The sequence below is a fragment of the Chaetodon auriga genome, chromosome 24 (assembly GCF_051107435.1).
Source record: "Chaetodon auriga isolate fChaAug3 chromosome 24, fChaAug3.hap1, whole genome shotgun sequence".
Taxonomy (NCBI): domain Eukaryota; kingdom Metazoa; phylum Chordata; class Actinopteri; order Chaetodontiformes; family Chaetodontidae; genus Chaetodon; species Chaetodon auriga.
In genome coordinates, this window is record NC_135097.1 from 2821781 (window position 1) to 2838506 (window position 16726).

The window sequence follows — 16726 nt, forward strand, 5'->3', positions numbered from 1 at the left end:
CACCTCTCCATTTTGCTCCTCTTTCACTCCTTTGTGCCATCTCAATCCACATCCTGCCCTTTTCTCTCTTCCTCCTCCCACTCCTTCATTCCCCTTTGCCCCTTTAATTCCTTTTCTCGTTCCTTCTTTTCTTCTCTATCTATCACGCTGACAGTCGTTTTCATGTGGTTGCTCATTAAAGGGCATGTTATCCTCCTCTTTTTCTTCTTCTCTCTCTTCACTGTTGTGGTTCAGCGACCAGTCATCCCCTGTGTGATCCGTCCATCATCCTCAAATCTTTTTCTTTCTTTTAATTTCTTTGTGCGTCCTTCTTTGCTATCCCTTAACCCACAGGCGCCACAACAGCTTCGCACACATGCATGCACACACACACACACACACACACACACACACACACACACACACACACACACACACATCTTTCTGCAGAGTTTTAAACCAAAAACAATTTTATATCGATGAAGTCAAAAGCTGTTTCTCTTTCTCTGTCTGGCTGTCACACACACATAAACACAAATACACACACACACACACACACACACATACACACAGAGGACGCACACACTATTTAACATAAGGAGGCATCATGGGACTTTCCGTTCTCTCACACTGATGCAAACGCTCAATTGTCTGGTTGTGTTTGTCGGGGAGGCATTAAATGTTTGGTGACATGGGAGCTCCAAAAATGTACAGTATGAGCTCAGCGTGTGTGTGTGTGTGTGTGTGTGTGTGTGTGTGTGTGTGTGTGTGTGTGTGTGTGTGTGTGTGAGATGAGTCTAAGGTGAGGTGTTGAAAGTAGTGTACACACCCTGATGTAAACGCCTCCATCCAGTTAAAGTGCTGTGACATCAGGAAACATTAGCTGATCGGTTCAGTTTGTGGCGACAGCAGGATGTTTTATTTTAACCAGAACTGATCGATTAATCGTTTTGATAAAGAAAGACGTATTTGGAGGGAGGGTGCAGAAACAGCTTGATTCAATCGGCTTCTTTCGGTGTCGAGATCAACGTTTCATTGTGCTCGGTACAATCTTAATACTTCATGTCTTACTTCTGCTTATTTCGGATCTACGGTATTTAATGTTACTGTGTTTGTTGCATTTATGTCGTAGAAAGTAAAGAAAGAAAGTACATTTACTCAACTGCTGTACTTAAGTACAATTTTGAGGTACTTGTACTGTACTTGAGTATTTCCATTTGCTGCCTCTACAGTTAAGAGGAAATGATTGTACTTTTTACTCCACTACGTTTATTTGATAGTTACTCAATAGATCCCAGATTCAGACTATTAATGCAAAATATAAGAAGCTAATGATGACATCATCATATCAATAAGATGGAATTCATATATACAAAAATAAACATTAACATAAAAATATTGAAAATATAAATAAATGATAAAAATAAGACTTAAAGTGTTAGAGTGATGAACACATGAATGCATCAATTATCATAATCCAGTAATATGTATTATTCTGAAATGGGCTACTGCACTTTTACTTTTGGTACTTGAAGTATATTTTGATGTCAGTACTTTTTTAAACTGTGGTACCGCTACTCTGACTTAAAAAGATACGAGTATTTCTGGTTTTCTGTGTTTCTTCACCTTCTTACAGTACAAGTAGACAAGCTAACAGTCCCTGAAAGGTAGCCTACTGCTGTGTTTGAGTACTCTGTCAGTCACATGACCTCACCTTACAGGTGCAGAACACTTTATACAGCAGTTTTCACTCCTTAGTACTTTTGTAATGGGTAAATCTATTCCATTAACTGACTGAGACATCCCCAAAAAAGTGTTTCTCGTGCGCACATGTTGAGGTCGGTGTTTTACAGCATCCCTGCCTCCCCCTCCCTGTCCTCCTCCCCCTCCCTGTCCTCCTCCCCCTCCCTGTCCTCCTCCCCCTCCCTGTCCTCCTCCCCTGCTCCTCCATGTGCTCAGCTCCTCCGTGACCTCATATGAGCTCTTTGTCTTTCTAATCTGGGCTCCGATCAGCCTTAAGCGAGCTCCGCTGTCGGCACTTCGCCGAGACCGGCGACCTCCCAGAGAACGAATATGTTAAAGTTCAAGGCGCCACGCTCAGTTTTCGCCTCACAAAACAGTTCTGGACTCGAGGTTTTTGATGAATTGAGAAAAGACGTGACGACGATGTTTCTGTGTTTGAGTCACTAATATGTCCGATGTTCGTGTTAAAGTGTGCTGACGTTTATTACTAACATTTTGGACAGATTATATGAAATCATTTAAAGTGTTTCCCTGTTTATTATATTGGATGCTAATATTGTGGCTAACCCTAACAGCTAACATTATAATGTGTGTTTTGTGTGTGTGGATCTGTCTCGTAGCTTGCAGATGGAGCCAGTTCCGCTATCATTAACCTTTCAGCCTCTAGTTCCAGCCTTCATGTAGGTAACACGCTCATCATTTCATTCACACTTTGACGTTAACCAGACTGTCAAACTTTCCATTCGCCTGTTTTATGCCTTGATTTGTTAACATCCATCAAATTTACTGATGCAGAACTTTTCTTTCCTCGTTGTCCTAACTTCCTGTCTTCCATAATCGTTTTCGCGTGTTGGTGATGTTAGTGAGACATTAAAGCTGATGCTCGTTCCAGATCTGTTCACATTGGCAACATTTAAAGACATAAATAGACATTTGTATCCACTTACATAAAATACATTCATGTCACATTTGACCGTTTTCTTTGTGCTGATATTGACCTTCAGGTGGTTTTGTTAAATTCCTTCTGAGTCTTCACTGCATGTATTATTTGAGCCTGAACACACATGGATGTAAACCTGACTGGTTGGCGGAGGAATACAACCAAAGCATTGTAATTTGCCCGAATGGTATTACCTTTTTTTTGGCGATTCACTACAAATTACAAATACTTTATATCACTGTGCTACCGCCATTTATACATTTGTACGTATTTTTTCTATTTTTTGAGGCAGACTTTGGTTTCCATGCATCTCTCTGTTTGAAAAATTAAGTCGTGTTATCCATCACGCTGAACGTCAAGCCTGCGGTACCTCTTGTCGAGGGCTCGACTACTTAAAGTCCCGTCTGGTCATGAGGCAGTCCCAAACGAGACGCGGCTAACGATACGTAAAGTCTGACACAGAACAGATATCTGATGTGTGCAGTTCATGAAGCCGAAAAACTTGTGCAAACACAAGGCAGCTGTACACCTTCTGACATTAGATTTAATGCCCTCATCCCACAGCAGGAAGAACGTTCAGACAGGACGGACCGTGTTTTAAATCAACCGATATTTATGCACTAATATATTTTTCCAGCGCTGACGTGTATCTCCAGATAACAAACGTGTAAAATCACATTTGAAATAATCGACTGGCTTTCCTTAAATCAGGTCCTAATATGGTCACTTCTGGTTCCAAAAATCCAAGATGGCGATGGCCAAAATGACAAACTCGAGGCTTCAGAACAGTAGTCCACAGACCAATGGGTGACGTCACGGTGCGATAACGCTTTGCTCCAACCAACGGTAACAAAATCTGCTGCTTGCTGTTGGTTGGTGATGACAAGGAAGAGCAAGGCTAGCTGTTTCCACCTGTTTCCAGTCTTTGTGCTAAGCTAAGCTAAGCTAACAGTCATGAGAGTGGTATAGATTTTCTTACTCTGAGCAAGACAGCAAATAAGTGTATTTCCCAAAATGTCAAACTATTCCTTTAAACTGTGCAGTATTACCACACAGTGGTAATATGATGTACTGTAAAATGAATTCAGACTTGAGGTTCATTGTTATGAACAATTACCTAACTGAGTTTCATACATACAGAAATGAATATAAACCAACGGCTGCCTGGACCTGTAGTTCAAATACACACATGAAAATGTTGCATGACTTGTATGAGGCACTAAATCATGCAAACACACATGTGATTCTTTAAATTAATTCCTCATGTTCATAGTAAACCACACTGTGCTTTACTCGCAAGAATGTCGACAGTAGCAGAGAAGTAATTTTAGATCCAGTTTATTTTAAGTAAGACACTCACGGATCGGTCTGGCTGCAGACAGATGAGGTTTTGATCTGGAACGAGTGAGATAAAGAATAAGAAAATTGTGCTTTCTTTCGCTGTGGGATGAAACGAGAGACTTTTTACTTTTTGCTTTTTTGGTCGCGGATCAGGAAAATACTCTCTAGCGAAGAAGTCAAGGCTTCAGAGAGCGGCACACGCCGAGCCGTGTGGTTGCAGAAGAAATCTGATCCCAGATTTGAAAGGGAGTCCACGCTCCTTGTTACAATCTTCCATTTTATTTATTTAAGCCAGGTCAATTTGAGGACTTAGCCTGACCTGGACCAGACTACACACAAATACACACATCCAGTAGTACTGCCTCCCTCTGCGCTCGACAGTAATTGGGGGTGATTTCTTTCTCTCCAAACAAAGATATTTGTTTTATTAAGGGTCAGATATTGAAACCAGTCAAATTAAAGGCTCAGCTTTCGGTCTGGCCCGGGCCAAAGTCAACAGAGCTGCTATAGATCCTCTATACCACAACTCTCTGTAAGCAGACAGCTACTAAAGGCCGAGGGAGGCATGGATAAATGAGAGAGAGGGTTAAGGAGGGACAAAGTGACTTAAAGAGAAGCAGAGGGAAGCAAAGGAATCAGAAAGAGTTTGACTGAAACGAGGAAAAAGAGGGTGGACTAATATCTCGTGGCACCAGGAAAAGAAAGCTTGCTCTCTCATGTGCCGTAAATCCTGGCTTCTTAATCTCTGGGTCGCAACCAAAAAACGGGTCATGGGCGTATGTCTGATGATTACCAGATTACTGCAGCGGAGTGTGCGCTCAGCACAGCGGCTTCCAAAGCGGATCAGTCAGATTCGGTTTCAGAGTTGGAAAAGTTTAAGAAGATCGGCTGTCAGTAGCGTCATGGCTCCTCAAACCTCGGAGGCACCGACCCCCCTTCGAGATATTTGAGATCTAACGTCGCTCAGATGGAAAATGAACATTGTATGTCACATTTCATGTGCAGCATCCAGGCTTGATGGCAGTATTTGTCATGGATCAAACCGGCCTTCCCCCTGACTTTTTTCTTTAATCCTTAAGGTAGCTGCATTTGAAAGTCACTTCCATATAATGTGGTTTCTGTGTTTATGTTTTCCATTGGTGACATGTTTTCTATAAATTTGTGCCCCGTCAAAAACTGTGGTTGTGCTGCGTCTCCGCTCTTCCATTCATTCTCATCAAAACGATTCTGTTTCGTCTCCAAAAACTAGTCAACTTTGGTTATAATCCCACTCTGAAAACGTTGTAGTTTGCCGCTAGTTCCATAAATCCTCCCTGGCTCCTCTCGAACCAGGAAAACTAACTGAAATGGCTTCATGCCAGGTGACTTTGTGGCATTTTTGAGGGTTTATGAAACACACTTTTATGGCCCTATAATGACACTGCGACCAGAAACAAGATGTCAAAATATCTTACTAAATCATTGTTGTTTTTCTTGTTCTGCTAATTTCAGCCGCAGACTGATGTAAGCTGCTGTTCACCTCCAGAATCTGAATGCTGCACATATTTGCTGCCCAGACTGTCATCCGAATGTGTACATGCACTTCTGGGTGCATTGCTTTTAGTCCATCGTTAGCCTTGCAAGCCCGACTCGAGCCTACCGGATCCGTCAGAGTTAACAATCATTAAATGTTACGCAAAAACAGCCGTCGGTTGTTGGGTATTTGTTTTGATAGTCTATGTAGTAATCGACTGGTAATTTGCAAGACTTCTCGATGGGGTATGTGTAAGCATTGTTTCAACATTTTAGAGACTATTTTTTAATGTTGAGACCATATTTTAGATATGAAGCAGTCCGGACCTGCGTCACATTTGAATCTTAGCCATAATGCGTTTGATACAGTGGGTCTAAAGTACCTAGATGCCTTAAAGTCTTCACTGTTTCCCACGTTTAGCCCAGTTTGAAGCCAGTTTGAAAAGGTAGAGAGATGTCACCAGGTGCTTTCTAGAAGAAAAAACCCTCCGGTCAGAGCTTCAGGAGGTGTCATTGGTGGATATACTGTTCAGACTGAGGATTATTTTTAAAGTAAACTGCTGATCAGTGGATCTTTAAAGTGACAGTTCTTCCACGATTCAGTGGTGGCTATCACTGCTAATTCTACCACCCTCATAATTATTTAGGTTATTCCAAACTATCCAGAAATCTGGCATGCATTATTTCCTCAACCTCAAGAATTTTCAAAGAAAATAGCTGCCAGGCAGCATGAGTGCAGAACAGCAACTGGAAAATCCTTCAGGAACTGGATATAGATCGAGTCACTACTGTGTAATGTCAATCAGTGATAGCAAAGAAGACATTTATTTATGTAAAAATGCCACAGATTTTTACTTGAGGTTTGGTGCTCTGCCTTGAAACCACAGTGGAGGGATTGACAAATACACACAAACAGCTCTGCTGAAGCATCTATTCCAGTCTTTACATTGGCCGGTTTATTTTGGAGATGCAGAGTCCAGTCAAAGAAAATCAGGACAGGTTTGGGGAAGAATGACCCAATGGTTCACGGATTTCTCTTCAAAGCATCCAACCTCTCAATTCAGGTTGGTTCAGTTAATCACAGGGTGCATGGATCTACAAATGGGTGACTATGACTATGAACCTAATGGGAGTCTGACCCATGATGTTATGACCTCCACAGTCATCAGATCTTAACTCAGTTGATTTTAACCATTATGACAGGACAAACCACAAAGTCTTCGTAAGGAGGAGTTCTGGGCAGATGGACGAGACAATAATACATCAGACTTTAAGGCGGGAGATCTGTGTTCGTTTCCATTTCCAACCTACAGTGAACGCTTGTTCTTAAAGCCTCACCACAGTTGTTCTTTAACCTTAACCACGTGGTTATTATTGGAACCATGAAGATGAAGGTGCCCTTACCTAAACAAAGTCGTCATTTTCACCCCAAACCACAGTATTTCCCCAAACCTAAGTAAGTTTTTTGTGCCTAAACTTAACCAAACCTTAACCATAGTGCTGTCACGTCATGAAACATCTATTTTCCAGTAGCACAGTTTTGGAGGGCACAGAGAAATGATGTCGTCCAGAAAAACCCTTGTTTGTGTCGTTCTGCGGTGAAGGGAGAAGCGATGCAATCCTCCGGTAGAGTTTCACACGGTTGGAGAATCTATGACGAGGACAAACGAAGCTGGAGGCTTGTGGTGGCTCAGCACCTCTCCAAGACTCAACTTTAGTCCCACCTGTATTTACCAAGAACTTTGCACTCTGTTTTCCAGCCGTCCGTCATGTGAGGTCAAGTGAAGTACCACCGCCCGTACTGTAAACTTTAGCATCCTGGAACTTGTCGCAGATCATCAGTGGTGTTCACACTTTGTCAGCTGTTTGAGAGCAACTTCCTGGGGATAAATTGACCTTATGAGTCAACAAACTGCGCTCAGCTTTGGTCTCAGTGCGTCCGGATCGTCTCGCTGTGCAGCCTCTTCCAGCGTCAGGCTTGCGGCTTTGACCTCTGACCTCTGACACTTCTGTGGAAGGGATTTCCCCACACGAAGCATTTATGAAGCAACTCAGAGCTCTTATGTAAATCCAGTCGCTCTGCTCGCAGAGTTCTTGGCAGTGCCAGTCTGGTTTGGTTAGCCTGGCTTTCCCTGCAGGGCGTAATGATAGGCTGCAAACCACACTGACACCCTGAACAGACCGCCGCATGTGTGTTTGAGTTTATGCGTGTGTTCGATCCCTTGAGCGTGTACTAAATACCCACCGCAGCCTGGAACGCTCCGCTGACTGCCTTAATCTGTCTGAACCGGGAGTCGTGATTGAACACACCTTGACACACACACCAGCGGGCACGCACACACACTTTCTGGCGCCCCTGTCATCAATGCTTGGCACCGGCTGCACACAGAGGGCACATTAACACACACCAGACGCTCAGCGCCGTGCAGGCGTGTGTGTGCCATGTCCTAGTTAAACTCCACGTGCTGCCCTTTTCCATGCCATGCTGCCACTTTGGAAAATGAGGAATTCCATAGTTTTAGCCTCTCGGTTATAAGTGTGTGTGAGTCTGTGGGAAGTAGGAGAAAGGGGATTCCACACCAACCCAGTGCCATAAGAGCACTTTTGTTCTACATTTATGTCCACACACACACACACACACACACACACACACACACACACACACACACAAAGGAAAAAGTGGTACATGCGTCATGAGTGTGTTTTAAGCCGGAGTGTTCCTCAGAGGGTTGAAGGTTGCAGGGCGGGGCTGAAATGTGTGTTTGTGTGTGTGTGTGTGTGTGTGTGTGTGTGTGTGTGTGTGTGTGTGTGTGTGAAGGGGCAGCCTGGTAGTTTGATCTGTCCCCTCTGTATTCTCCATCTTTGTAGTCGTTGTTTCCTCGCTGCGTCAGGGCCAATGGGCCGCTGGAAACACACACACACACACACAAACACACACAAACACACACAAACACACACTCCGACAGAGCAAGTTTTTATTTCTGTGAGAAAACGCTCAAACACGAATGTTTAAACAGAGCGCTCGGCGTTGCCAATGTGAACAGACTTTTAGTAAATTTGATGGATGAGGCCGCTTCATACTTGAGGAAAACGTCTTGATAAAAACACATAACAGGGTTTCATTCAAAGATGTTATATATCCCCCCAAAAATCATATCATATAAATCAAAGTGACTCGTATCCAAACCACAAAAAGCCATCAGTCAACATTTCAAAAACAAATATATTTTATCCCCCAAAACAGAACGACATTGTGAGCGCCGGCCTCAGGATGACTCATGGCTGTAATAGTAAGACTTTAACGGCCTTTACTTTCATGCCAGCAGTCATTTTGTAATAGAGGGATTTATTTCTTCTTTTTTTTTCAAATGGTGTATGTTTCATTTTGGAATGAAACCCCGAATGTGTAATGAGAATAAGTATTACGAAATGTGTTGAAAAGCTACTTAAAATGTGGTTTAATCCTGTTATTCTAGTGTGTGGTCACATTTTGTCAGCGTTGCTGTGTTTATGCTGATGGAGCGTACAGTGAATGATGAAATCACATGTCTGTCTGACCTGCCTTTCACTGCTCGCGCTCACACTAGATGTTACAGTGGGTAAGTTTTCGAGCTCGTTGTGTTTAATCTCATGAGTGATAAAGTTTTGCTGCTTTAAGCTGAGTGAGAGGTCGCAGAATGCAGCGGTGGATGGTGTGTGTCTGTGTCTTAATGGTGTCATTTTGGTAAAGTTTCCAGTGACATCATTCTTGTGTTAACTGCATCATATCACCTCTGAAAAAAATGAGTATTTTTTCTATAAAAACTGCTTTTTTGCTATATCTTTTGCAAGAATTTAGACTTTTTTTTTATGCGTTCTGTTTAGATGATGAGGACAGACTGAACATGTATACAGAGCAGAAGTCATGATGTGCATCATTCAGCATTTCGCCTGTCTGTCTTTCTAAAAACACAAAAATAAGCTCTTGGGATTTACTTTCCATTTTCTAAGACATATCGGCTCCACCACCAGCCCAGAATCAGGGCAGTTCCTACTATAGTCACAAATTTCCTCTATTAGATCCGTGCATGTGGACTCAAATGTTCGGTTTTTGCCGTGACACTGAGCACGACTTTCAAACCAGGAAGGACAAACGTAGCATAAGGAGCAAGAAAGTCCACATCAGGACGTGTCAGTCACAGGGTTTTACAGGAGGAGAATGGAGTTCCTGTGCAACCGTCTCCTGAAATGTTTTTCAGCGAGCTTTATTTTGAAAGTCTGGACTGAACATAACTGAACGTGGGTACTTAACGTTACCGTTTCATCCATGTCCATAAAATCCGCCCAAACGTCTTTTTCAAGTGTCTTTTCACCTTTTTACCTGTAATCTCTCCGTCTCCTTCCTGCTGGTATTTTCTGGATTTCTGGATTTTCAGTTACTGAAGGAGTTTTGGTACCTCTGGAACACGTTGGCTCTCTATAAGCTGAACTCCAGAGGTCACAGTTGTTGCCTGAACCTGATCTTCTTTTTTTATCTTATCTGCCCCAGTTTAATAGATATATAACAAGTGAAAACAGACAATAGCTCTAAATCTTTCTGTGCTCGCTGAATATGTTCGTCTGAGAGAGAAACGATGGAAAAGAGCTCGGAGCGGAGGGATTCTCGTCACTCATACATAAACATACACTTTGCGACTGTTTTTGTTTTTGTGCCATAGCATGTTTTTCCTGATGCCAGTGTTGGTTTTGTCCACTTTGTGCCTGTTCCCATCCTCATGTTACCCGTTTCCATTGCCTCAGAACACCCATATACCATGACCTTAATGCCATGCAGCCACCAGAGGCAATTTTTACTTGTGTTGACGTGAGTTGGCGAACTCCACATTGCTATGCGATCATTGGAAAAATCATGAAAAGCGGGTTATTTCTGAGCCCGGCGGTGCGCTGCTCTGCAAAGGCACTCACTGAAGGGCTTTTCATGTGTTTTAAAGGTCAAAGGTCATCACCGGAGTTAAAATGTTAAGCAAAATCAAGCTCATCGGGGATGAAGGATCCACCTCAGTCGCCACGGAGAGTTTAGTGAAACAGGAAATAAACTTTGAGGTTATTTTTCTCAGCTTGTGTGAAAGTAAAGACGACGTGGAGTTTAACCTAATGCAGTCATTTTAGGAAAATGACAGACATACACAGTTTGGATGCATGAATATTTGAGAAAAACACAAAATTGAATTAAATACTCTGCAAACACAGCAGACCAACAGGTTTAAAAGCTTCAGTTATTTTCATCTGAGCCTTTGAATGAGCTTCAGTTTGTAGATCTGTTCAGATTCAGCACCTCCGGTCCATCGCTAACCTGCCGACCTCTGACCTCTGAATGTGTGACCAACAGGAAGAGGAGTTCACGGACTGGTGGAGTAAATTCTACGCCTCCACTGGGGAGAAAAACAAGTACGGGACATACCTGGAGAGAGGCTTGGACACACTGAAGGTAAGAGAGTGTGTGTTTAATGTTCTGTCCGTATTAAAGTGTGTGTGTAGTGTGAGTGTTTTCATCCATGTGTAGTGAATAAGAAACAAGTGTGTTAAGTCAATGATCAGGTCACACACACACAAATATTTGCTCATTATACACCTTAAACAAATAACGTGTCATGATACTTTATTTAGAAACAACTAGCTGCTAGCTGTAAGCCAGTAAAATTACTTCCTGGTGGTAAATTTGTACATGACACTCATCCTCACATTTTACTACTTCCAATGAAAAAAGGCAGCTAATAGCAGAGATAATGCTAACAGGCTACACAAAGTTAGCACTTGCCCATAGCGTGATATGGGCATTGGCAGCATTGGTTGATCGCTACATGCTAACAGCTAATTATGCATTCTGAGCTAACAGGGAGTTTTCACCCATTACATGTACTATTGTCATTCTTTTTCTGTATTAATTTATTTTTTTAGTTGATGTTTAACAGTTTTAAGATGGGCTACGATGAAAATAATGAGCAGATTAATAAGTTGTAATTAGTTTTAGTGGCTCTAATATTTGTGTGTTTGTCCAGTTGAGTGATGCTCTGCATGAACTGACCTGTGTGTGTGTCTGGAAATACAAATCTAGGCCAAAATCAGATTTGAGCGCATCTGTCGGTGAGAAAACGTCACAGAAAAGGGGAAAAAAAAAAAAATCACATGAGGACGGTAAAGATAAAGAAACAAAGGACTGAAGGTGGAGGGTGACGGAGGACAACATGAAGGTGGAGACAGTGCAGCCCTTTGTTCCATTTTCTTAAAATGTTTTGCTCATTGCCCCAAACTTCACCATTTAAATCACATATTTGTCCTCCTGCCAGTCTCCTCCGTCACTGCGTCCCTCCGTCCGTCCCTTCCTCCCCCTCTCTTCTCATGCCCCGTCCTCCTGTCCTCCGGCGCCGTGACATTCCGGCCCATTTTCCGAACGACTCCGATGACTCATCCGTGTTGAATTCGCCTCGCGAACGCCGCAGTGGGACGGATTCAGAGAAAAGGCCGCTCTGCGATGTTGGCGAGGCCGAGACGAGGGATCACGTCAGCCGCCGTCCACGTCTGTCTTTAGGCTCGTTCTTTCAGAGTCTGCCACGGTTCACCCGTCATCCCAGGAGCCCCTCCGCCATCGCCCACGCTCTGCTCAACCCTTATCCCGATTCTCTCGGCCCAAATGCCGACCTTTCCTTCCACCGGGACTCAAAGCACACGTCACTCTTCTTGTCTGATGCCCAAACAAATGACTAATCATGTCAGAATTTGCCCTTTTTTTATTACTCTTAAATTAGACCTCTAACCTCTCCCTTGAAAGCCATTTCACATCAGCGAGGCGGCTTTAACTCTGGCCTCTCCGCTTCTTTTACGTCCTTTCTCTTCCATCATAGACCTTCTGGTTTGGTTTGCAACACTAATTCTACTTGTTGGCTAATGTCCTCACATGTACGTAATACAAAGGCTGTGCAAGAGCTTAAAAGTAAGATTTTGATTTTGTACCTGGTGTGAGAAGCTTTAACATGAAGGTTTGTTACAGGTACAGTTCACCCTCGTGTAAAAGTACTTAAAATTACCTTCTGACTAGCAGACATGTTCCAGACAGGCCACGTCCGACACGCTGCAATCTAAGAGTACAAATCTTTGTCGTTCTTCAGATGAAAACAATAAAATGTGGCTCAAGCTAAATGGCACAGTAGAGAACAATAACATCTTGCCCAATCGTCATTGACCCTTGAAAGGCTCTTTCCACTGAGCCATCTAGTGGGTGTATTTTCTTCACGCAGGAAGCTTATTAAATGGTTTCACCCCTGCTGATGGAAACACATCTAAGTCGCCTTTGAGTTTTTGCGACATTTCAAAACTTTGCTCGAAATTCACTTGACAGTTGGATGGAAACGAGCGAAATGACCAATGAGCCACTGGTTCCATCGTCGCTTTGCCTCGGTTTCACCCTCTCCTCGTCTCCTCGCCTCCACCTACTCCGTGCCAACGCCTCCTTCTTATTTATTCCCTCCCTCCTCTTCTCTCCTCCGCTCTCCTGTTCCTCTCTTTCCTTTGACAGCCTCTTTAGTCAGATCTGCTACTGTCACAGGGAAATGAGCCACTGTTTCCAACCTTTCCAACCTCCTTTACCTTCCTGTCACCCCGCGCTGCCACCTCCTTTCTCTTCGCCCCCCTACCTCCTCTTCTTCCCTCTGCCCTTCGACAGTCTTTGGGTTGCTACTGTCAGCAGAGACGCAGTTTCCAGCCTCGCTCTGACCCGAGGTAAACTCCCTCTCTTAATATCCTCACCTTTCCTCTCAGCCTCAACTCTGCTGTCGCCTCCTTTTCTGTCACCTTTCTGTTTCTGTTTCCATCTCCTCCTGCTGCTGCAGTTGCATCAGCACTTTAGCACTCTCGTCTGGCGCCATCATGGAGGTCTGCTAGAAAATGAGCTATGGAAATGGCTAAATATATCATAACAGTTCAGCGAATGAGAGATCGCTGAAGAGACTCATTTCAGCGAGCAAATTGTCAGATAAGAGAACGAACTCTTTCTGCTAAATCTTGATATACTAAAACAACTTTTTGAGAAAGAAAATTACGCAGAATTACTTCTTTAAACTGCAGATTCTGGTTAAAGTGAATAGTTCTCATAACAGAAGAAATTCTTCATATTTTTTCTGGAAAAAAAAAAGTAATTTTCTCTTCTGGACCACTTTTGAAAAATCTGTACCCTGCAAGAAAATGTCTCCAATCAAGACAGATGTTAGCTCTTGGTAGTTTTCAGCAGACTCTGTGAGACTTCTAGGATTTCGAAGTGGGTTTGTTGAGGTTCATTCATGATCCTCTGAAAGTGTAAATCTCACTCTTGGCTGAGAGAGCCTGCAACCGAGACCAGTCGCAGTAAGCTAGATGCTACAAAGTGTTAGCTAGCAGTGCGAAGTGTTGCCAGACAGGTGGCTAATGCTAGCTGCTGCCAGATATGTTAGCTAGACCGTGACTGTTAGCTAAACAGTACTTAAGCTCATTAAGATGTTTGAAAATGTTCTCAATATAAAATAGATCATGAAGAAGAGCTGCTGACCTTCAAAATGGCTGCCAGGTGTTACATCACGTCACCTGAAAACCCAGTTTTCTTTTCTACTTCCTGTTTTCTAGCCTGAACCTGCGCAGCATCACCTTCTTCTCTCGTCTGTCCGTTTGAATCTCCTGCCTCCACCTTCAGTAAAGTCAGAAGCTCTCTGTCCTTGCCTCACCCCTCTCCTTTCCCACTCTCACCCCCTCCTCACCTCTCGTCTCCTCCTGTTCTGCCTTCAACCTCCTTCCTCTCCTCCTCCTCTCCCTCCTTTCTTCCTAGAATTTGCAAGTTTTGCTTCTGTCACAAAGACGCTGCTGTTTCCATCCTTCTTTCGACTTGTTTCACCCCTTGCCCTCCCTTTTCACCTCCTCCCTCCTTTCACTTTCTCCCCTGGTACTGGGTTTGGTGCAGGCGGTTTGGGATTTGCTGTATTCCAGTGAGCCAGTGTTTCCAGACTTGTCTTTCATTTGCATCATCCAAGCTTTCTTTAAGGCTTTCACACCTCTAACCTCCTCAGCCTCAGCTTCACCTTTCCATGGATAATATTTTATAAATATATAATATTTTAGAAAGTAATATTCTACTATTCCCAGTGAAAGAAGTGCACGATGAGTCATTCTGTTGAATCTTGAAGGGAAAGATTGATTATTAGGTTTCATTATTTTCTTATTTCCCCTCTAACATCGTGGAGATTGCCAGAGTACATCAGTAAATCGGCAGATCTGATGGAAAGTTTCTCTTTCTTTTCCCTCTGCGAAGTTGCATGAATCTACTTCACTTCAGGATTGGTGAAACTCTCCCAACCTGACATGTCAAAACACTTGTTGTTTTCTACGTAAGACCGCATCTCGACCCGCATCATCACAGGTGGATGAATCGGGATCAGGCCGTGTCCTGTTTCCAAGAGTGAATGCATGTTAATCACCAGAAAAGCTGCATTTTCCTCACATTCGTTTGTGCTATGGGGTCAGTTGACATTAAATAATGCAACTCTGCTCGTGTAAAAAGCCTTAAACACCAGGCAGGAAAACGGTGAAATGTTCGTAAAATGTTTCGTTGATTTCTGCCTTTAAAGTATGACTTCACAGTCTCTGACTCTTGGGAAGGAAGGCAGCAAATCACACTTTGGTTTCTGTACGAATTTAACTAACGTGTGTCTCGTTTGTTAAATTCGTAGAAGTTTTTCTAGCGTTCTACCGTTTGGAGTAAATTATGATAATGCAAAGAGTGATAAATGACTTCGGGTCCTATCAACAGTTATACAGATGTCTCTCTTATAATGGGAGTCTATGGGGAAATGCTTTTTGGGAGAGTGACCACTGGGACGAATTGGCATCAAGGCTTTGTTCTTTGTGCTAAGCTAAGTTAGCGTCATGTTTACAGTAGAGACACAAAGGTGGTGTGAATCTTATCGTCTAACTCTCTGTGGATGTGTGCTGAAGGAAGGAGGAGGTCAGTCTTTCTCTGCTCGTGTCGTATATCAACCCCTCGCGCTCTGTCGAAACCTTCTCGCGTCTCCTTTCGTCTCCCCTCTCCCTCGGTACTGGGTTTGGTGTTGGAGTAGTGAAATGAACCACTGTTTCCAGACCTCTCTTTTGGTTTACATCATCCCCCCTCATCACTCTCTCTTTGTCCTGTTCCTCCCCCCCAGTCCTCACCCTGCTTTTCCAACTCTTTCACCCCTTCTCCACCCAAATCTTAGACCATATACCCTCCATTCCTCTCATCTCCCTCCTCCCTCTTGCTCCTCATCTCTCTCCCCTAACTAGCCTCTTTGTTCCCTTTGTTTAATTACAAAGACGTTTCAGTGGAAGATGAAACTGCACCAGAATCCCAAGTGTGTACATAACTTACAAACCACAAATTGTACATGGTATAAGAAATGACAGCTGTATTCTGCAAAATTATGTGTTGTAATGATAATATTGAGATTGCGGCTTTGCTTATTGGCTAATTACGGGGGGATGCAGTGAATCCTCATTTTCCCCCTCTCCTGTTGATAGTCTTGCAGTTTCGCTTCGTCCAGCGCTGCTGGCTGTGTTGGCCCGACGCTGAAGTGAACCACTGTTTCCAGCTCCAAGGGTTCGCCTTCGCAGCGAGCGGCGCAGAGCTGCGATAGGAGCAGAATGAGGGAATGTGTGCGACTGATGTAAACAAACATGGCTAATGAAAACGAATGAATCTTTTTGTGCTTTTGACACATCGTCGTCCCTGCCCAGACTCGCTCGGCTCGTGCCAGCGCCCCTGCAGCGCGACTGTAATATCGTGTTGAGTAGCTTTTGGCTCGAGTTTAGATCCAACAGCAGCAGAATTAAAGTGGCCGGTCCTCGGCCACGACGCCGTGTAGAGTAATGTGTGTGTGCTCTGTGGGAAAGCTGATAAAGATCATTAAATAAAGACGATTCTGATGCAAACTCCAGTGTGTGTGTGTGTGTGTGCTTCTGTTTAAACATCATACTCTCATGAGCACCACGCTGTAAAAGACGTTCATGCATGCACAATCACGTTCTCCCTCCTCTTCCTCAGGTGTACGACTGCGAGCTGGAGAAGGTGGAAGATTTCGAGGGTCTCTCCGATTTCTGTCAGACTTTCAAGCTTCTCAGAGGAAAGACTCAGGATGAAGGAGAGGATCCTTCAGTCGTGGGAGAGTTCAAGGTAGG

At 43.5% G+C, this 16726-nt stretch overlaps 1 protein-coding gene across 5 annotated transcripts in view; it reads left to right on the forward strand.

Moving 5' to 3' along the window:
• Nucleotides 1-16726, forward strand: part of dysf (dysferlin, limb girdle muscular dystrophy 2B (autosomal recessive)) — a 73764-nt gene that overhangs the window by 38466 nt on the left and 18572 nt on the right. For 3 of the 5 annotated variants that reach the window (XM_076724723.1, XM_076724725.1, XM_076724724.1), the window contains 3 exons: nucleotides 2343-2402; nucleotides 10884-10982; nucleotides 16593-16721. In XM_076724723.1, the coding sequence (XP_076580838.1) occupies nucleotides 2343-2402; nucleotides 10884-10982; nucleotides 16593-16721 (288 nt within the window). The remainder of the gene's footprint in view (nucleotides 1-2342; nucleotides 2403-10883; nucleotides 10983-16592; nucleotides 16722-16726) is intronic. The other 2 variants (XM_076724721.1, XM_076724722.1) reach the window with 1 other exon arrangement.